The sequence below is a fragment of the Hemitrygon akajei genome, unplaced genomic scaffold (assembly GCF_048418815.1).
Source record: "Hemitrygon akajei unplaced genomic scaffold, sHemAka1.3 Scf000048, whole genome shotgun sequence".
Classification (NCBI taxonomy): domain Eukaryota; kingdom Metazoa; phylum Chordata; class Chondrichthyes; order Myliobatiformes; family Dasyatidae; genus Hemitrygon; species Hemitrygon akajei.
In genome coordinates, this window is record NW_027331934.1 from 5,152,279 (window position 1) to 5,175,495 (window position 23,217).

Sequence of the window (23,217 nt, forward strand, 5' to 3'; positions counted from 1 at the left end):
TTGTGTTAATTGTTACGTACCCGTGACACGTGACTGGGGTTGAAGTTATACTGGACATAAGGTAATGGTCTTGTGATGGTGGAGTGATGTCATTTTCCCGCCAGTAGAGGTCATGTGACAGGGTTTTTCTACAGGGTATAAAAGGGAGACCCACCCTGTCAGGTGGGGTAGTTCGTGGCTGGGTTTGCCAAGATGACTTCATGTTGCTGCGTGATTTAATGTGATGACGCAGTTTAGTTAAAAATGAAGTTCTATATAATGCCTAAAGTTTAAAAGGTCATTGCCAACGGTTTCTTTGCTGATGGAGAGAGAACAAAAGTTTGGAAGATGGAGATCGAGGAAAATCGATTTTCGACGGTGGATTGATTTCGACCTTGTTTGATCCTCATTCGGAAGGATTTCGTTTACTATTCTCGTGTTAATCTCCGCTGGAAATAGCGGGAGATTGAGAATAGTGTGGAAGGAAGGTCAGTGCCTTTAAACCGTTATATTTAATAAAATTCTTCGTGGGAAAGTTCGACGCCGGGGAATCGAAGGACAACGACGTGGAAGAGAATTTAAATCGCTTTAAAAAGTCTCTCCTTTTAAAAGTACCGTGAGCTTTTGAACTTTCGGCATATCGTTCTAAAGAACTGTTTTTTCCCAATACCGCTTTAAAGACTGTTTGGGACTGCAAAGCTATTAAGAACTGTGAATGTGTCTCACAGCAGCTGTTTTCCGGTTACGTTTGGGTTTGTTTACTTTTGAGGGGGTTTGTTTCAGGGTTTAATAAACGTGTTATTTGTTGTTAAACCCTTGCCTATCCCATCTATATTTATTGTTGCCTGAATACGTAACATAATGTTCAATGTGATAAAATATCAGCGGATCCGCGGGTTTTCTGGTGATATTTGTCTGTGAGTGTTGTTGAAACATTAACCCCAGTCCCCTGTTACTGACACTGTTGTGTAATCTGTTTATTTCATCTTTATTCTCCCATCTGTTTCAGGCTGTGGTGGAATGAGTTCAGTGAGACCGGGGAGAAGGAACTGGGATCTCTGCAGGAACTCAGACCCGGACTGAAAGTGGATCTGTGAACATCTGAATGTGTGAACATCCCCGCCCGCGGGATGAGGACATTTGGCCGACTCCCCGCCCTCCCCTTTAACTCCCGCCCTTACCTTTAACGGCCGCGCGCCGGGGCTGATTCCCAACGGTTTTAACGGAACCGGCTCGGGCCCCGCGCTGTGTGCGTCGCTGGCAGCGGTCCCGCAGTGACGCGTTTCCGCCTGCTGTCCGGAGGGGCAGCTTCCGCCGGATGTGCGTATTCGAGACTCCCACGTGACACCCCGGGGAATTACTCAGACAGGAAGAGCCCGGGGGTCCGGGGCTCAGTCTGGGACTCCGGTGTCCCGGGGTGGGGTGATCCCGGGAGAGAATCCTTTTGCTCCCTTTGCTGAGGACGGTGCATTCGGCAGCCTGGCCGATATAATGATGTTAAATGGACAAATCCCTCGGCAGTGACCCTGGATCTGCTGCGATCCCGGACACGGTCCTGAAGTGTGATTTTATAATCATCGGTTCCCCGATGCAGAGTGACGGTGAGAAACGGGACTGATTATTCACCCGGTCACTCGTTGTCGCCGGTCAGTTAATTGTGTGTGACTGTGAGTGAGTCGATTTACATTTGTCATGATGATATCAATAAACCGCTGTAACTTAGTGTCTTGGTGTCTGACTTTGGTCTCATTATAGGAGAATCAGTGACATGGGGTTACTGCTGCCCCCAGCACCCGATGAACAGAAATGGTAGGGCATTGAGGAATGCAGTAGAACAGAGTGATCTCGGAATAATGGTGCATAGTTCCCTGAAGGTGGAATCTCATGTGAATAGGGTGCTGAAGAAACCTTTTGGTATGCTGGCCTTTATAAATCAGAGCATTCAGTCGAGGAGTTGGGATGTAATGTTACAATTGGAAAAGGCATTGATCAGGCCGAATTTGGAGTATTATGTACAGTTCTGGTCACCGAATTATAGGAAAGATGTCACCAAAATAGAGAGAGTACAGAGAAGATTTACTAGAATGTTACCTGGGTTTCAGCACCTAAGTAACAGGGAAAGGTTGAACAAGTTAGGTCTTTATTCTTCGGAGCGTAGAAGGTTGAAGGGGGGGGGGCTTAATAGAGGTATTTAAAATTATGAGGGGGATAGATAGAGTTGACGTAGAAAAGATTTTTCCATTGAAAGTAGGGGAGATTCAAACAAGAGAACATGAGTTGAGAGTCAGGGGGCAAAAGTTTAGGGGTAACACGAGGGAGAACTTCTTTACTCAGAGAGTGGTAGCTGTATGGAACGAGCTTCCAGTAGAAGTGGCAGAGTCGGGTTTAATTTTGTCATTTAAAAAAAAATTGGATAGGTATATGGACAGGAGAGGAATGGATGGTTATGGGGTGAGTGCAGGTCAGTGGGACATGGTAGAGAGTGAGTGTTTAGCACGGAAGAGAAGGGCCAAGATGGCCTGTCCCATCACACACACCCGGGTTCAGACACAGACTGAATGTCCCTCCACACTGTCCCATCACACACTCCCGGGGTCAGACACAGAGTGAATCTCCCTCCACACCGTCCCATCACACAATCCCGGGGTCAGACACAGAATGAATCTCCCTCCACACTGTCCCATCACACACTCCCGGGGTCAGACACAGAGTGAATCTCCCTCAACACCATCCCATCACACACTCCCAGGGTGAGACACAGTGAATCTCCCTCTGCATTGTACCAGCACACACTCCTGGGGTCAGACATAGAATGAAGCTCCCTCCACACCGTCCATCAGACACTCCCCCGGCACAGTCACAGAGTGAAGCTACCCCCACATCGTCCCATCACACACACCCGGGTTCAGACACAGACTGAATGTCCCTCCACACTGTCCCATCACACACTCCCAGGGTGAGACACAGAGTGAATCTCCATTTGCATCGTACCATCACATACTCCTGGTGTCGGACTCAGAGTGAAGCTCCCTCAAAACCATCCCATCACAAACTCCCGGGGAAGACTCAGAGTGAATTTCCCTCCACACCGTCCCATCACACACTCCTGGGGTCAGCCACAGAGTGAATCTCCCTCCACACCGTCCCATCACACACTTCCGGGGTCAGACACAGAGTGAATCTCCCTCCACACCGTCCCATCACACATTTCCGGGGTCAGACACAGAGTGAATCTCCCTCCACACCGTCCCATCACACACTCCCGGGGTCAGACACAGAGTGAATCTCCCACCACACCGTCCCATCACACACTCCCGGGGACAGAAACAGAGACAATCTCCCTCCACACCGTCCCATCACACACACGCGGGATCAGACACAGAGTGAATCTCCCTCCACAACGTCCCATCACACACTTCCGGGGTCAGACACAGAGTGAATCTCCCTCCACACCGTCCCATCACACACTTCCGGTGTCAGACAAAGAGTGAATCTCCCTCCACACCATCCCATCACACACTCCCGGGGTCAGACACAGAGTGAATCTCCCAACACACCATCCGATCACACACTCCCGGGTCAGACACAGAGACAATCTCCCTCCACACCGTCCCATCACACACTCGCGGGATCAGACACAGAGTGAATCTCCCTCCGCACCGTCCCTTCACACACTCCCCGGGTCAGACAAAGAGTGAATCTACCTCCACACCGTCGCATCACACACTCCCCGGTCATGCACAGATTGAATCTCCGTCCGCACCGTCCCATCACACTCTCCCGGGGTCAGACACACAGTGAATCTCCCACCGCTCCGTCCCATCATACTCTCCCGGGGTCAGACTCAGAGTGAATCTCCGTCCACACCGTCACGTCACACACACTCCCGGGGTCAGACACAGAGTGAATCTCCCACCACACCGTCCCATCACACACTCCCGGGGACAGACTCAGAGTGAATCTCCCTCCACACCGTCCCATCACACACACGCGGGATCAGACACAGAGTGAATCTCCCTCCACATCGTCCCATCACACACTTCCGGGGTCAGACACAGAGTGAATCTCCCACCACAACGTCCCATCACACACTTCCGGGGTCAGACACAGAGTGAATCTCCCTCCACACTGTCCCATCACACATTTCCTGGGTCAGACACAGAGTGAATCTCCCTCCACATCGTCCCATCACACACTTCCGGGGTCAGACACAGAGTGAATCTCCCACCACAACGTCCCATCACACACTTCCGGGGTCAGACACAGAGTGAATCTCCCTCCACACTGTCCCATCACACATTTCCTGGGTCAGACACAGAGTGAATCTCCCTCCACACCTTCCCATCACACACACCCGGGTTCAGACACAGACTTTTCTTTCTTTCTTTTCTTTTTTTCTTTTCAAATCTTTTTATTGATTTTGAGAAAAAAACATAAGTAAAATATAAGTACAAAAACATTTGAGAGTACACAATAGATTCATTAATAATCAATTATATATTATCAATGTAAAAAGTCTCCCAAACTTATAATATTAATATGAAGGATTTAAAATGAAAACCAAAAAAAAAACCCCAAAAAGAAGAAAAAAAAAACAATATAAAAAAAATAACTAACATGGGCAATTGTATAATGTTAAATACATACAGTAGTGCCAATGACTCCGAACCTCCATTTATACAGTACAGGATGGTAACAATAAGGTTCAGGATCAGACCATTTAATTCGCATGAAAATGTTGAATAAATGGTCTCCAAGTTTCCTCAAATTTAACTGAGGAGTTAAAGACCACACTTCTAATTTTTTCTAAACTCAAACAGGAAATGGTTTGAGAGAGCCACTGAAATACAGTTGGAGGATTAATTTCTTTCCAGTTCAATAAAATAGATCTTCTAGCCATTAGTGTAACAAATGCAATCATTCGCTGAGATGAAGCAGATAGACACATATTATCTATCATAGGTAGACCAAAGATTGCAGTAAAAGGATGCGGTTGAAGATTAATATTTAAAACTCTTGAAATGATATTAAAAATATCCTTCCAATAGCTTTGTAAACAAGGACAAGACCAAAACATATGGGTCAATGTAGCAATATCAGAATGACATCTATCACAGGTTGGATTAACATAAGAATAACATCGAGCAAGTTTATTTTTAGACATGTGGGCTCTGTGTACAACCTTGAATTGTATTAGAGCATGTTTAGCACAGATAGAGGATGAGTTTACCAATAATAATTTTTTTTCCCATTGCTCAGTAGATATAGGGCAATGCAATTCTTCCTGCCATTCCTTCTTAATTTTTTCTGATATATCTGGCTGTACCTTCATAATCATATTGTAAATGATAGCTACTAAACCCTTTTGATAAGGATTAAGAGTTAGAATTCTCTCTGTAATGTCCAATGGACATTCTTTCGAAAAAGACTTTAATTCATTATATAAAAAATTTCTAATTTGTAAGTATCTAAAAAAAATGGGTTTTAGATAAATTGTATTTGTTAGATAACTGTTCAAAGGACATAATGTTATCATCCAAAAACAGATCACGAAAACATGTTATACCTTTTGTTTTCCATAGGAAAAAAGCTTGATCTATAGATGATGGCCGAAAGAAGTAATTAGATATTATAGGACTTGACAGTATAAACTTATTCAAGCTAAAATATTTACGAAATTGAAACCAGATTCGTAATGTATACTTAACTATGGGATTAGTTATCTGTTTATTAATTTTGAGTAACGAAAAAGGAAGTGAAGATCCTAAGATTGAGATCAATGAGAAATCTTGCACAGATTTACATTCCAAATTTACCCATTGTGGGCCAGCTACTGTAGTCAATTCTTGTGTCCAAAATATCAAATACCGTATATTAACTGCCCAATAGTAAAATCTTAGGTTTGGTAAAGCCAAGCCGCCCTCCTTCTTTGGCTTCTGTAAATATGTTTTGCCTAATCTAGGATTTTTGTTCTGCCACAAATAGGAAGATATTTTAGAGTCAACCATATCAAAAAAAGATTTAGGGATAAAAATTGGTAATGCTTGAAATAAATATAGAAATTTAGGTAGTATCATCATCTTAATGGCATTAACTCTGCCTACCAAAGACAAAGATAGTGGGGACCATCTATTAGCAAGTTGCTTAATTTGATCTATTAAGGGTAAAAAATTAGTTTTAAACAAATCTTTATGTTTTTTAGTAATTTTAATACCTAAATAGGTAAAATAATCTGTAACGATTCTATATGGTACATGATTATAAATTGGAATATACATATTTAATGGAAAAAGTTCACTCTTATTAAAATTCAATTTATAACCAGAAAAATTACTAAATTGAGCAAGTAAAGAAGAAATAGCAGGAATAGATCTTTCAGGATCAGATATATATAATAACAAATCGTCCGCATATAATGATACCTTATACATCGTCTCTCCACGGGTAATGCCTAAAATATTGGGTGATTCACGAATAGCTATAGCCAAGGGTTCTAAAGCGATATCAAATAATAAAGGGCTCAAAGGACAACCTTGCCTTGTATCGCGAAATAATTGAAAAAAAGGGGATTTTTGATTATTGGTAAAAACCGAAGCTAAAGGTTTATGATATATTAACTTAATCCATGATATAAATTTTGATCTAAAATTAAAATGTTGCAATGTATTGAATAAATATGACCATTCGACTCTATCAAATGCTTTTTCGGCATCCAAAGAGATAATACATTCTGGGATTTTAGATGTAGAGGTATAAGCAATATTAATTAATTTTCTAATGTTAAAAGATGAATAGCGATTTTTAATAAATCCGGTCTGATCCTCAGAAATAATCCGAGGTAATATATTTTCTAATCTAATAGCTAAAATTTTACTAAAAATCTTAAAATCCGTATTCAGCAAAGATATAGGTCGATAGGATGCACATTCAGTCGGGTCTTTATCTTTTTTAAGAATTAAAGAAATAGAAGCTTCATAAAAAGATTGTGGTAGTTTACCTATACTTAATGCATCTTTAAAAATTTTACAAAGCCAAGGAGAAAGTATAGAAGAAAAGGATTTAAAAAATTCTACGGAAAAACCATCTGGACCTGAAGCTTTACCCGAGTTCATTGAAAAAATAGCCTTTTTCTATTTCAGACTCGGTAATAGGTGTATCCAAAAATACGTTATCTTCAACAGTTACTTTTGGAATATTCAATTTCCCTAAAAATTCATTCATAATAGAAGAGTCCTTAGTACATTCTGATTGATATAAGGAATTATAAAAATCTTGAAAGGCTTTATTTATCTCTTTATGGTCAATCGTCAAAGTACCATCTTGTTTACGAATCCTAGTAATTTGTCGCTTATCTGAAGCAATTTTCAATTGATTAGCTAGTAGTTTACCTGACTTATCTCCATATGTATAAAATTGAGCTTTCGATTTAATTAACTGACTTTCAATCGAGGAGGTTAATAGTAAACTATGTTCCATTTGGAGTTCCACTCTTTCTTTATAAAGTTCTTTACTAGGAGTTGATGAGTAGATCTTATCAATTGCCTTAATTTTATCAACTAATGTTAATATTTTGGAATTAGTTCGTTTCCTAACTCCAGCAGAATATGAAATAATCTGTCCACGAATATATGCCTTAAAAGTATCCCATAAAATTCCACTAGAGATCTCTGCTGTAGAATTTATTGAGAAAAACAAATCAATTTGCTGTTTAATAAAGTTAATAAAGTCAGAGTCCTGCAAAAGAACAGGATTAAGCCTCCAACTTTTCGTACTAATATATGAATCCGTCACCTTAATAGATAACTTCAAAGGTGCATGATCAGATATGATAATTGAGTCATATTTACAATCCATGACATCTGTAAGTAAATGCTGATCAATGAAAAAGTAATCAATTCTTGAATAACTATGATAGACATGGGAAAAGTATGAAAACTCTTTGTCATTAGGGTGTAAAAAACGCCAAATTTCACAAATAGCTGAATCAATCATAAAGGAATTAATAAGAGAAGCCGATTTATTCGGAAAAATTTGAATGGGCTTGGATCTATCCATCACAGGGTTTAAACAACAATTAAAATCCCCGCCCATTATCAATCTATATTGATTCAGATTGGGAAAGGATGTAAATAAACATTTAAAAAATTCAGGACAATCAGTATTTGGAGCATAAACATTAACTAGAAGAACTTTTTGATTACAAAGTAAACCAGTAATAAGCAAAAATCTACCCTGCGGATCTGAAATTGTTTCATGATGTATAAAAGCAGTAGATGAGTCTATAAAAATAGACACACCTCTCACTTTGGCTTGCACATTTGAGTGGTACTGTTGGCCCTTCCAGAACCTAAACAAGCGCTGACTATCCATCTTCCTTACATGAGTCTCTTGTATAAAGATAACATTAGCATTCATTCTATGGAATACTTTGAATACTTTTTTCCGTTTGATCGGATGATTTAAACCATTAGTATTCCAAGAAACGAAATTAATAGTCTTAACCATCTTGACAGTATATATTACAGTTAATACATAAGTTCGAAAGAAAAGTGAACTCATGAACCCGGAAGAAGGAAATAAGTTCAAAAGGAAACCGGAAGTCATAGCACTGCAGCCATTTTTGTAGTTTCATATGCGCCCATAAAGTAAAACTAAGCGAAAAGCAAGCAAAAAACAAAAAAAAGAAAGAAAAATCCCCCTCCCACCACCCTTGAAACCCCAAGAAAAAAGCCAAAAAAGGCAAGCGAGCGAGCTAATACTAAAACTACCCCCATGTCTCAAGACGGCAACTCGAACGTAATAGAGTTAAGAAAATACACACAACCCACATTATAAAAAGGGTTAATACTACAAAAGTTAAGATATAAAATTAGTGTTATAAATGTATATAAACAAAAAAGTTAAAAGAAAAGAATTAAAACAATAAATAAAAGTTTCAAACTTTCAAATACATCAAAACAGTTATGACGCTCCAAACACTGGAGTCAGTCGGGAAGAAGAAACGCCATTTTTTATTCCTCAGTCTTAATATTCAGATGTTAAAAGTATAAAAGAAAGCGTATATCGTTTTTTATTTTAAAAAAAGAAAAACAAAAGAGAGACCCTAATCGGTCATTTTCAACGCTAATAGATTAATAATATGAAAAACTATAAAATCAGCATAAACCCAGCAGAAAAAAAAGAAAGCTTTAATCGTATATAAAAAATATATGCAAGCCATATAAAAAAAAAAGAAAGGACCCATATATCAATCCATAATAGATCCAAATCTATAGGCTAAATTACACTGATCAGCCCAATAGAATGTCATTGATCCAGGAAACCTTGAGCATCCGCTGGCGATTTAAACAGCCGAACAGTTCCATCTTCCAGGGCGACTCTCAGATGTGCTGGGAATAACAGCGCTTGCTTGTAGCCTTTCTGGTGGAAATTCGACATAACCGATCTGAAAGCCAGCCTAGCCCGTAATACTTCTGGGCTATAGTCCTCCAAGATACGAAACTTGAAATTTTGATGGGTTATCATACCATTTTTACGAGCCACACGGATCAAGCGATCTTTAATATGAGGGTAGTGTATCCGCAAAATTATGTGCCGCGGCTTCGAACTTGAACTTGCATAAAATCTTGTTACCCGATGTGCTCGATCGATTATTGGGGGGGGGGGGATCCAGGACCTCTTTGCCCAGGACATCCACTAGAAATTTAGAGAAGAAAACGGTAAGATCACCGCTTTCAAATCCTTCCGGGATCCCAATTAACCGGAGATTTTGCCTTCGAGAGCGATTTTCCAAATCCGTAATTTTAACTTTATAACAATCCATCTGTTGAGAAGTCGAGGTTTGCTCTTCTTGTATTTTTTCAATCATACGATCTTTCTTACGAGCGGCTTCTTCAAGAGCCAAAATGCTTGCTTGTTGTTTTTGTGATTCCAGTGAAAGTTCCAGAAACTTTTCTTCGAGTGATTTCAAACGATCGTCATACTTCGAAAGCCTTTTGAATAATTTTTCCTCCATCTCTTCAAATTTAGCTTCCACAATCTTCGCAACTGCTTCTAAAGTTACCAATTCTTTCGTCTGTTTCGGTTCTTTTACTTTAGACATTTCAGCAAGTTGAGAATAATTCAAATAGTTTAAAAAGAAGAATTCAGTATATTTAAACCCCTTTAGAATAAGTTTAAGGGGTGTTTGTAGGCTAAAAGACGTAAAAGTTTTGGAGCAAAGCCTAAGTGCGGTTTACTCCATGAGCGCCATCTTGAGACCCCCCGAGACATTTCCAGTAGAGCCCAAAAACTAAGAAAAATAAATACACAAATACTGTTGAAAGATTGTTTCCGGGTTGTGGGGTTTTAGTTCCATTCTTTCTACATGCGTGTAACTACACAGTGTCCCCAACCACTGGGCCACGAGAAACAACATGAGTCAGCTGTACCTTTCCTCATTCCCTGTCAACCCACTGTTGAACTTGAGTGCACGCGAGGTCATCAGTTGCCTAACCGCAGTGACGCCCTCATGCCAGAGATCGCCAGTTGGCCTCGGGCGGCCGGTGGGAAGTGCCGTCACTACTGGCCTGGAGTGCTGCCTCTAAACCTGTTTAGCACACTGAATGTTTGTGGGGAATCCGGTGCTAAAATATTCGCAGACGACCTAATTCGGGCTCAGTGTTTCATAGGTATCAGAGCAGCTACCGTGCTGTGATCTACTGAAACAAACTTTTGTCGGCTGATAGGTCCTACAAGGGGGGGTGGGCACGTGCCCTGTCACACTCCTTGCTCGGTTGGTCACTCTCTCCGGACTGTGACTGCCGCGGCCCCGGCACAGGGACCTCCGGCCCTGACATTGTCCTCTCACCTGACCCACGACCAACCACACCAAGCCAAGGCATCTGGCGGCGGGCGGGCAGGAGGCTGTCCAATGAGGCAATGAAGCCCTCAAAACTGCTTCGGTACCCCGAGTCCAAGCACCCTGCACTTAAACGCAAACGTGTTGAGTTTTTTCAGCGGAGAAAACGTAAGTAGCGCGGGACAGAAGCTAAGTGCCGAGAGCCACAAAAACTAAATTACGGAATAGACTGGACATAAGGAACCTGCTTCAAGTATCACTGTATTCCCATCGTGTTTAACACCCCCACCCACCCCATCCCCCGTCGGCCGGTCCACAAGAATATTGTCAATATTAAACCGGTCTGCCGTGCAAAAAAAGGGCGGGTGCCCCAGCGTTTATACATTATTTCTACTTCCAGGTTGCGTGGTTTTACTTCCAGTCTTTTCTGCCCTGGTGCGCATGCGTGTAACTAATTGATCTGGGTTGATCTTGCATTTTACTAAGGCCAAGGTAGGGGATCTTGGGCTTTAAATGGTTGGTGACCACTACTCTATCCCTTTATCACATGCATTATTCCTCCAACTTGCTGATAATATACTGTTCCACTTTAAAGGTATGTCACATCCGGAATTTTTTCCAGTTAGCCGAGGATTTCCTTCCACGCCGCTGTGTGGTGTTGTGAAATCATGTACAAGGCAAGTTACAGCAGTAGTTTGCCATTGCCTTCTGCTGGGTGAGTTGTTTTGTTCACCAGCTCTAACCCAGCACAGATGAAAGTGTGCAAGGGAGTCGGCTGGATTCGAACTCAGGACCTCTCGCCTCGAAGTCCAACGCTGAAGCCACTATGCCACCAGTGGCATAGCCAGCAAAGTTCTGCTTTACATCTGCCTTTTCCTTCCAATCCCTTGTCAACAATTTCCACTTATTTCCTCAGTTCTTTTTCCAAATCAAATTTACTGCTTGTTCTCATGAAGTAATAACCCAGGCTCCTGCACCCTCCCCCATCCGTGGCCACATTTTGTTCCCCAATTTCTTATTCAGCACTGCACTCAACATTCACAAATATTTTTCCTTGTCTGGAGAACTCTCACACAAATTGTATCGGGCTGCTGCTGGCCCACTCGTATCAATTGACTGCAATTGACCAATGGTCTCTAAGTAATTTATCGGGCACAAAGCCTCCTGCTCAATTAACAATGAGATAAATTTACCCGGCTGGCACCTCCTGCTTAATTGATGAATTTACCTGGCACGTCTGCCTCCTGGCCATTTAGTAAAATTTTGCCTACCTTATACAAATCTGCCAACAATTTCTTTCCCGATCCTGTCAAGGTATGTGATCAGCCTTGGGTGAGGCACTGTACGTCCAAAGGAACTAACAGTGAGTTACAAATTTAAAATACCTATTGGGCTCCCATTCGGTCTCCACAGTCCCCAGAGTGGTCCAGCTGCTTACTCAGCCTGTCTGCTTGGCACTCCCTATATTGGGATCCTGTCCGTGATGCCAAATGTTAAAGTTGAATCTGAATAAAACTCAGGAGACCAGCTTCTTATCGACACCACGGTTTATTGTGCATTCAAATGCCTGCAGGAGTTTGAGACCCATTTGTCAAAGTGAAGGCACGTAAGCACTGCCACCTTCTGACAAGTCGAATGACTTAGGTTACAGCCGTATATTTATACATAGTACATCCCATACATTAATATTGCAAGATGTTATTTGAACTGGCACGCCCACTAAGTGTGTTGGTGCAAAACTTAATTACTTAGATAACAGAGTTTGCTAAATGGTTTTAATTATAGATGGAAGTACTGTCCAGTCCTTATCAGTTATTCCCTTTGCAAGGCCCTGACTTAATTACAAACAAATGTTCATTCCTGTCCTTATCAGTGAGTCCTTCTCCCTTTACTCAAAAGAGGATACAATGTATAATGTTATCAGCTCTCAATGTGTCTCTCTGCAAGCCGCAGAGAACTGGTAATGAGTCTGTCTTAGCTAAACGCTGAAGACTGAGTTCACTTCAGTTAAAATTCCTATTCACTCCCAATTATTCTTTTAGCCAGAGGTTACACAGGTTCAAAATGAATTTTTTTATATACCCTCAATTCGTCAGGAGGGTTCAGGGGAAATATTTATGCCCAATATAGAAACTGGTGTTACCTGTGTGTATTGTGGCAATGCAAGAGGTGCTGGAGAATTTCTAAGTGGGAAGAAGTGGAGTAATATTTGCAAATCTGACTTTTTAAAGCATAATTTAGCAAGCAAACCACATATGGAGAATATGCAAAAGCTTTGGTGAGAAAATCCTTCATTACCAGTTACAGGCCTGCTACATAGTTTGTGTGAGAGTACAGATGAACTCGATCAAACCCAGAGGAGATCAAAGTACTTATCAACAGTGATTTGCTAGCTGTGAAAACGATTACCTCTCTGTATAAAATTCACTGTGCACATGTCACTGAGTTAAAAAAAGTGCACAGTACATGATTTATGTGCACACTGGTCATTACAAATTAGACGGAACATTGGTGAGAAGGTGGTGATACCTCCAGTGTCCCTGATGTCCTCACCTATAAGATGTGCACCCTGCACGTTAAGGAGTTGGAACCTGAAATGGATGAATTCCGGATCATCCGGGAGTTGGAGGGGGTGATAGATATGACATGAAGAGAGGTGAGTTACACCCAAGGTGCAGGACACAGGAAACTGGGAGAGAGTCAGGAAGGGGAATGAGGTTAAATAGCCATTGCAGAGTACTCTAGTGCCCATCAAACACAACAAAAGGTAGACCACTTTAGAAACTGGTGGTGAAGGGGATTACCTGACAGAGAAAAGTCAAAGGGGTGATAGGGGATTCATTAGTTAGGGGAACAGAACAAGAGGGAACTGATATCCAAGTGGTAAGGCGTGCTAGTGCTAGTGTGGGTGGAACGGGTGATGTGGTTAAAATAAGCTGCAAGGGGAATGGGAGCCAAACAGATAATGGAGAGGGTGAATTGAATTGAATTGACTTTATTAGATACATACTTCATAAACATGAGGAGTAGAAATCTTTATGTTATGTCTCCATCTAAATGTGCAATGTGTAACTTATAATAGATAGTTTGTACATAGGACAGTCAATATAACATCGAAATGCAATTGTATCAGCATGAATTAATCAGTCTGATGGCCTGGTGGAAGATGATGCCCCGGAGCCTGTTGGTCCTTTTGCTGTGGTACCATTTCCTGGATGGTGACAGCAGGAACAGTTTGTGGTTGTGGTGAATTTGGTCCCTGATATCCTTTGGGCCCTTTTTATACACCTGTCTGTGTAAATGTACTGAATAGTGGAAAGTTCACCACTACGGATGTGCTGGGCTGTCCGCAACACTCTCTGCAGTTTCCTGCAATGAAGGGAAGTACAATTCCCATACCAGGCAGTGATGCAGCCTGTCAGGATGCTCTCAATTGTGTCCCTGTAAAAAGTCCTCAGTATTTTGGTCCCCATCCCCAACTTTTTCAACTATCTGAGGTGAAAGAGGTACTGCTGTGCTCTTTTCACAACACAGCCGGTATGTACAGACAATGTAAGGTGCTTGGTGATGTTTATGCCGAGGAACTTAAAGCTGTTCACCTTCTTAACCCCAGATCCAGTGATGTCAATAGGGTTATCCTGTCTCCATTCCTCCTGTCGTCCACAATCAGCTCCTTTGTGTTTGTGACAATGACGGAGGGTTTGTTTCCTTGACACCAGTCAGATGTTCAGATCATAGATAGATTCAGCAGTTAGATGGTTGAGCTTGGTGCGATGAATGTGCTGAGCTGTGTATATCACAATGCAAGAAGCATCAGACGAAAGCCAGATGAGCTCAGGACAGGGAATTATGATATTCTAGCCAATATTGGGACTTGTTTACACCCAACAGTCTGAGGGATTTAGAGGAACAAATTTGTAGAGAGATTGCAGACCATGCCAATAAACAAAAAGGTTGATTCAGTAAGTGATTTTAACTTTCCATATATTGACTAGGACTCCCATACTATAAAAGGACTAGATGGGGTAGAGTTTGTCAAATGTGCCCTTAATCAGTATGTAGAATCTCTAATATAGAAGTGAACAATAAGCTGTTAGGAAATAATCCAGGGCTGGTGACAGAATTTGTGATCATAATGCCATGAGATTCAAAGTAAATATGGAAAAAGAGAGGTTTGGACCATGGGTTGAGATTCTAAATTGCAGAAAGGTCATTTTTGATGGTATCAGAAAGGATCTGACAAGAGTGGTTTGGGACAGGTTGTCTCCTGGCAAAGGAGTACCTGTAAGTGGGAGGCCTTCAGATGTGAATTTTTGAGGATGCAGAGTTTGTATGTGGCTGCCAAAATGAAAGTTGAAAGGTAACTGGTCCAGGGAACCTTGCTTTTGAAGAGAAATTGAAGCCTCGTATATTTTGTTCCTCTAAATGCCTCAGACTGTTGGGTGCTACCGAGACCCATTAATGACTACAAGTCATGATTCCACGCACTGAGCTCATCTGAATTTTTTTGTTGTCTTCTTTTGGTTTCTCAAAGTTTTTGTTCTTTTGTTTGCCCTCTCTTTGACATTTATGTTGGCTTTGGCTTCTCATTTTAGCCACAGTTGTGTCCTCCTGTCTTTCTAATGCTTCCACTTCTGTGGAATCACTCAGGCCCCGAATTGCTCCAGAAACTCCAGCCACTGCTGCTCAATTGTCACTCCTACCCTTTCCCTTCCAAACAAGTTTGGTCAGCTTCTCTGCCATAGAAACATGGAGAAGTTCAGTAAAGAAACAGGCTATTTGTCCCATCTAGTCAATGCCAAAAAAGCATTTAAACTTGCAGTGCGATCTGGACCAGCTGGCAAAATTGTTTGAGAAATGAAAAAGGAATTTAATGCAGACAAGTGTGAGTTGTTGCACTTTGGTCTGACCTACCAAGGGAGGTCGTTCACAGTGACTGGTCAGGCACGCAAGAGTGTTGTAGAAGAAAGGGACCTCTTGTAGAAGAAAATCCTTAATTCACTGAAAGTGGTATCACAGTTAGATAGAGACGGAAGGGAAGATTTTAGCCCAATGGCCTTCATGAACAAGAGTACTGACAACAATAGATGGATGTTATGTTGACTTGTAGAAGACATTGGTGAGGCCTAATTTGGAGTACTGAGTGCAGTTTTGATCACCAACCTACAGGAAAGATGTAAGGACTTTGAAAGAGTTCAGAGAAAATTCACAACGATGTTGCCAGGTCTGGAGTACTTGGGTTATAAGGAAAGATTGAACAGGTCAGGACTTTATTCCATGGACTGTAGGAGATTGAGGGGAGATTTGATTGTGATAGAGGGGCATAGATAGTGTAAATGCAAGCTGGCTTTTACCACTGAGATGGGGTGGGAGTACAACCAGAGGCCATGGGTTAAGGGTGAAAGGTGAAATGTTAAGGGGAACATGAGGGGAATCTTCTTCACACAGACGGTCATCCGGGTGTGGAATGAGCAGCCAGCTCAAGTGGTGCATGCAAGCTCGATTTCAACATTTCAGAGGTTCATGTAGGTACCTGCATGGTAGGGGTATGGGAGTGGGAAGATTAAGTAGTTCAGCACAGACTAGATGGCCCAAAGGGCATGTTTCTGTGTTGTAATTTTCTACAAGAATGTGAAATATTACAAAAATACACTCTGTCTTTTTAATGGCTGTGCGGACCAACCATTCACCTCAACAGGAATTTTTTATATGGCATTAAAACTGTGGCACTTTAAGTTAATAATACATAAAAGAAAATCCCAGATGCACATCAAGAAAGACTAATTGTGTGAGACTGTTTTTGTTACTGTGGGGCCAGGCACCCATGCAGCTCAGCAGGAACAGGGAATAATACCAATGGAGAGAGTCCAACTCAGCCAAGGTACAAACTGGAGATGGCAGAAATGCTCCATTCTTATAGAAACAGGAAAAGCATCAGGGAATTGATGGTCATTCCAGATACCAGCACTCTGCCCAGTCAGGAGATGATTTCTCTGTCCAACTTGGGTAGAACCTCACTGTAACAGTGTGATACCAGATCAAACCTTGGCAACTCATGTAATCTCATCTGAAATGTTGTCCTAAACCCACTGATCGATTTTGTAAATCTTTTTACAGGTTAAAAACAATAAGGAATTTGTCTCCAGGAAGTTCAAACACAGCACACCAGTTTGGTTGTCTCTGTCCAGATATTTAAGAAGTGGAGCAAGGGATTCAATCGACCATCTTTCCTGCTCAAACTGTGGGGAGGGATTCACTCGGTCATTTGACCAACTGGCAACCCGTCATTTTACACAGGAGAAAGGCTGTTCACCTGCTCAAACAGTGGGAATGAATTCACTCGGTTATCACAATTGAAGGTACATCAGCAAGTTCACACTGGGCAAGGCCATTCATCTGTTCTGTGTGTGAGAAAGGATTCAGTCATTCTTCCCACTTGTGGACACACCAGTCAGTTCACTCTGGGCAAAGGCTGGTGATCTGCTGAATATCTGGGAAAGGATTCACTCAGTCATCTGACCTAATGGCACACCAGCATGTTTACACTGGGGAGAGGCTGTTCACCTGCTCAGTCTGTGGGACGGGATTCACTCAGTCATCCTACCTACATAGACATCAGCGAGTTCACACTGGGGAGAGGCCATTCACCTGCTCAGTCTGTGAGAAGAGATTCACTCAGTCATCCCACCTACATAGTCATCAGCAAGTTCACACTGGAGAGAGGCCATTCACCTGCTCAGAGTGTGGGAAGGGATTCACTCGGTCATCTCAACTACTGGCACACCAGCAAGTTCACACTGGGGAGTGGCCTTTCACCTGCTCAGAATGTGGGAAAGGATTCACTGAGTCATACACCTTACTGGTACATCAGCGAGTTCACACTGGGGAGAAGCCATTCACCTGCTCAGAATGTGGGAAGAGATTCACTCAGTCATCCAATCTACAGAGACATCATCGAGTTCACATTGGGGAGAAGCCATTCACCTGCTCAGTCTGTGGGAAGAGATTCACTCGGTCATCCAACCTACATAGTCATCAGCAAGTTCACACTGGGGAGAAGCCGTTCACCTGCTCAGTCTGTGGGAAAGGATTCACTCGGTCATCTCAACTACTGGCACACCAGCAAGTTCACACTGGGGAGTTCCTTTTCACCTGCTCAGAATGTGGGAAAGGATTCACTGAGTCATACCCCTTACTGGTACATCAGCGAGTTCACACTGGGGAGAAGCCGTTCACCTGCTCAGAATGTGGGAAGAGATTCACTCAGTTAGCCAATCTACAGAGACATCATCGAGTTCACATTGGGGAGAAGCCATTCACCTGCTCAGTCTCTGGGAAGAGATTCACTCGGTCATCCAACCTACAGAGACATCAGCAAGTTCACACTGGGGAGAAGCCGTTCACCTGCCCAGTCTGTGGGAAAGGATTCACTCAGTCATCCCAAATACTGGAACACAAGTCAGTTCATAGTGGGGCGTGGCCATTGTTATGAATCCCTGGGTTTCGTTTGCTGTGGACTGTCATTTTAAGAGAGAGAGATTAAGAAGGTGAATCAGTCTGACTTGCAGCTTGTTTACATCGCTCGCAGCTTGTTTAGTTTTAACCGAGGACACAGACACTCAGAGTCAGACGGAGACGAAGGAGGTAAAATGGAAGGATCAAAACAAGGGAACTAGTGACCAAGGGTCACTGATTGCAATTTTCCTATGCCCACAAGGGTGGGTTAATTATCGATTCAGCGTACATCGAATGTGTGGTTGTCACCTCGTTTGATCTGTAGGAGTGGATCTGATTTGGGATATCCTGTGGAGACCACTTATGTGTTAACCCTTGCCTGGGTGTGATGTGGTCATTCATTTGAAGATGATACCCCTCATGACAAGTCACTTTCGGTGATAATTCGTATGTAGATTTGTAAAGATGACAGATAAAATCTACAGCAACTGTTCTCTCATTTTAACACTGCGGAACCTGTAGAACAGACAGACAGACAGACGTACTTTATTGATCCTGAGGGAAATTGAGTTTTGTTACAGTCGCACCAACCAAGAATAGTGTAGAAATATAGCAATATAAAACCATCAATAATTAAATAATGATAAGTTAATCTTTGCAAGTGGAAATAAGTCCAAGACCAGCCTATTGGCTCAGGGTGTCTGACACTCCGAGGGAAGATTAGAAAAGGTTGATGGCCACAGGCAGGAATGACTTCCTGTGACGCTCAGTGTTACATCTCGGTGGAATGAGTCTCTGGCTGAATGTACTCCTGTGCCTAACCAGTACATTATGGAGTGGATGGGAGTCATTGTCCAAGATGGCATGCAACTTGGACAGCATCCTCTTTTCAGACACCACCGCCAGAGAGTCCAGTTCCACCCCCAGAACATCACTGGCCTTACGAATGAGTTTGTTGTTTCTGTTGGTGTCTGCTACCCTCAGCCTGCTGCCCCAGCACACAACAGCAAACGTGATAGCACTGGCCACCACAGCCTCGTAGAACATCCTCAGCATCGTCTGGTAGATGTTAAAGGACCTCAGTCTCCTCAGGAAATAGAGACGGCTCCGACCCTTCTTGTAAACAGCCTGAGTGTTCTTTGAGCAGTCCAGTTTATGGTCAATTCGTATCCCCAGGTATTTGTAATCTTCCACCATGTCCACACTGACCCCTTGGATGGAAACAGGGGTCACCGGTGCCTTAGCCCTCCTCAGGTCCACCACCAGCTCCTTAGTCTTTTTCACATTAAGCTGCAGATGATTCTGTTTGTACCATGTGACAAAGATTTCCACCATAGCTCTGTACTCAGCCTCATCTCCCTTGCTGTTAGTGGAGTATAAAAGTATAAATTTACCAAAACTATGAAGTCAGTTTTGAAACGTGCCATTTGATTGAAACTGCTATTTGATATGCATGGGTAGAAGAATGAAAACTTAAGAATGTAGAAGACAATAGTATGTTAATGAGAGGTAGCTAAAGAACTAAAGAAATGTAGATTAGAACATTGGTCAGTTCTGAGATTGCTATTTGCTATGCATGTACCCAATTTAGTAGCAGACTGAAATCCTAAGAATGTAGAAGACAATAGTATGTTAATGAGTGGTAGCCAAAGAACTAAAGAGATGTAGATTAGAACATAATTAAGTCACATAATCCTAGGACTATTATTTGCTATGCATGTATCCTAAAAATGTAGAAGACAATGGTGTGTTAATGAGAGGTAGCTAAGAGATGTAGATTAGACCATGATTAAGTCAATGGGTAGAAACAATAGGGACATGATGTACGTGAGGTACGAGTAATACGCAACTATAGATCGATTACATATGCTAATGCAACTGGACCAGGAGACTGCTATAAAACATGCTGTGTCCGAGGATCGGGGGGGGGGGGGGGGGCAGTCAGCGATTAGCTCAATGACTGTCTCAGCTTTGATTTGCAAATTAAAGTTTAACCCTTCTTGAAGAATCTTCTGCATCTCTTGGTCATTTGTGGGGCACAAGAAACCAGGACAAAATTGGCGACCAAGGCAGGACCGGATAGAGACCTGCGGAAGGGAAACGGCAGATTGGGAACGCTTCCCAGTCCTCTAGGGACCCCCACAAGGCTAACAGAATTAAGGGTGCACCCAAACAAAAGGTAAGTGCTTTTCGCGACAATTCGGACTAAGAATTCTGTTGGCTTTGGGGAGGTCTTGGAGTCTCAGAAGTGTGGAACCACTGTCGAAGGGTCTCTCCGGTCCAAAGAATCTGGCAGAATTGGGGGTTAACAGAGGAGGCTCAGAGGATTGATCAAGAACACTGCAGTGAGCGTAAGTACAAATGTTAATAAGAAGTTAAGAAAAATTCCACGTGGTGTTGGTAAATCCCTGTGGGTACCGCTTCGTATGAAACGAAGGGCTGAACGGGCAGGGAAAGGAAAATAGACTAGGCGTAGAATTAGAGTAAGTTTAGTTACGAAAAAGTCCACGTGGTGTTACAGGAAGAAAAAGTCCACGTGGTGTTACAGGAAGACAAAGTCCACGTGGTGTTACAGGAAGACAAAGTCCACGTGGTGTTAGACTAGGAAGACAAAGTCCACGTGGTGTTAGACTAGAGTAAATAATATTATCCAGTAAAGAAACTGTGAATCTCTGAAATACCTTAAAAAGAGCGAATAACATGACAGGTAAAGGAACAGCAGTAGAGATTCTGAGCAAAAAATTCCCGTTAATTAAAAATGAGATCACAAAAACTTAATAAAAATGGGAAAAAAGAACCAAAAACCTGCTCACAAAGTGGCCAAGAGAAGGAACGTTTGATGTAAATTTGTGCGAAGAAATGGAGGGACTAATAAAAAATTACAAACCAAAAGATAAATCTAAGAAAAGAGGGCAAAAAAGAGAACGAGAAGTGGAAGTGCTAAAACTCTTCAGAACGGAGGGGGAAAGGCTGAGGAGGCTGAGGATTGATTACAAGCGAGGAAAACACTAAGGTGCTGGAGAAACAGCCTGTTAGAGAGAGAGAAGGGTACGGTGAGAAGCTGGCTTCGGCTCCGTACCCGGATGCGAAAGAAACAGAAAAACCCCCTCCCTATAATGAGGAAGGAACCCCTAAGCAGTGCCCCCTGCTGACGGTAACAGTAAACATGCAGGGAGAAGTACAGGTTTGGGATAATGAAGAGGAGAAAGAACAATACGGGAAGGAAAAAGCGGCGATATGGCAGGAGATACAGGCAGAAAGGATAAAGATAGAACAGGTACAGAGAGAAATGCAAGAACTGATTGAACGGATGAAATACTTGAGAGAGGAAAAGGAGTATGAGGAGTATCGGTTATACCATAGAAATAAACAGACTAGAAAAGAAAGTGACATCGGAGGAGCAAGAGTTAAGTGGAAAGAGAGGATACGAGAATTTGTGGGGAAAAGGTAGGAGGCAGAAACCTAGAAGAGAAGAAGGAGCCAGTAGGGGAGCGACTTGCGGAAGTAGAGAGAAAGCTAGATAAGTTACTGAAAGGGGATTGCCAGGAGAGATGCGAAAAATACTCTAGGGGCCAACCAAGTATTGAATCAAGACAGAAAGGGAGGACTGCACAGGGAGACCGAGGGAAGAGCAGGACCCCGGAGACATTTGTGTGGGAGGCAGTAAAGACATACCCTGAGGCAGTTGGGGAGTCAGGTGAGGAGGAGAGCCGGAGCAGGTGGGAAGAAGGAGGAAGAATGATGCCGTTGTTAGTTAAAGGATCAGGACAAGTGCAGTATATCCCTTGGGGATCCCAGGACCTAGAAGGGCTGAAAAACACTGCGCAATTTACATGAAGGAGCAGGGAAATGGATTAGAGCCTTTGAAGAAGAAACAGCGGGACGATTATTGGCTATGGGAGATTGGAAGGCACTGTTGATAAGGTTGATTGGAACCTCCAAATTTAACGAACTAATGGAAATGGCTGGCATAGTAAATGCGAACGACCCGAGAACTGATGGAGATGGGTTTGACAGAGTGAGGCAGAGGGTATGGCAGGTCCTCAGAAAGCTTTATCCACCTAAAGTGGACCCCAAAGCCTTAAAAGGGGATCCACTGGGAGACACTGAAAACCCAGCAGCCTACATAGAAAACCAGTTGAAAAGGTGGAGACTGGAGACTGAGCAAGAGTCTTTGGATGCAATGTCTCCACAAGTAAAATCCAAATTGGAGGAAGTCGTTGGGCTGACGTCAAAGACCCCACAAGAATTTAGAGACCACGTAGTCCATGCGGTTGAGAAATACCGGAAAGACAAACTAAGGTTGGCTGAGCAGCAGGAAGAGGTGCAAAGAAAGTTAATACAAATGCAGCTCGAAGAACTCAAAAAGAAGGAAAAAGAGAAAAACAAAAAGATGCTGCCAGCAACCACCAGTTCGAGTACAGCCATCGAACTGGACAAAGCACTGTTATATGGAGGGACCGATCATACTGTAAGACAAGGGCTGGAAAACCCCATGCCAATAAATGTCTTTGAGGGAGCATTCCCACAAATGCCCTATCAGGAACAGACTAACTTCAAACAGCCCAGACAGGACTGGAAGTCCCAAGGAGGGGGACAGAGGAGCTATGGGCAAAGGGGACCAGTGAGGAAACAGTGGGAAAGAGAGGTAGAGAGATTGTGCTGGGAATGTAATCAGCCAGGCACACACCAGCAGGAACCGATAAGAAGGGAACTAAAGTTTAGCCAAGGACCAGCCCCCACAGGCCCAAGCGGACCTGTGGACCCCTATGCGAGGTATTAGGGTGCCCTGAGAACTTGAGTGGAAAGGGACATTACCCAATGATAACAAGGGAGGCAGATGAGGAACCATTGTTCAGGTTATGATAGAAGGGCAACTGACACCAATGATGATAGATACTGGAGCCACGTACACTTGCGTACAGCCACAGTATGCCCTTCAC

The 23,217-nt window shown here is 42.8% G+C and overlaps 2 protein-coding genes across 2 annotated transcripts in view; both read left to right on the forward strand.

Annotated features, from left to right (window-relative positions):
• Positions 1–1,703, forward strand: part of LOC140720960 (NACHT, LRR and PYD domains-containing protein 12-like) — a 135,278-nt gene extending 133,575 nt beyond the window's left edge. Inside the window, exon 15 of the mRNA XM_073035829.1 lies at positions 989–1,703. Within this exon, the coding sequence (XP_072891930.1) occupies positions 989–1,076 (88 nt within the window). The 3' untranslated portion in view covers positions 1,077–1,703. The remainder of the gene's footprint in view (positions 1–988) is intronic.
• Positions 1–22,941, forward strand: part of LOC140720936 (uncharacterized) — a 184,325-nt gene extending 161,384 nt beyond the window's left edge. The window contains exon 2 of the mRNA XM_073035788.1: positions 16,937–22,941. Within this exon, the coding sequence (XP_072891889.1) occupies positions 17,343–18,311 (969 nt within the window). The 5' untranslated portion in view covers positions 16,937–17,342 and the 3' untranslated portion in view covers positions 18,312–22,941. The remainder of the gene's footprint in view (positions 1–16,936) is intronic.
• The last annotated feature ends 276 nt before the right edge of the window (positions 22,942–23,217 follow it).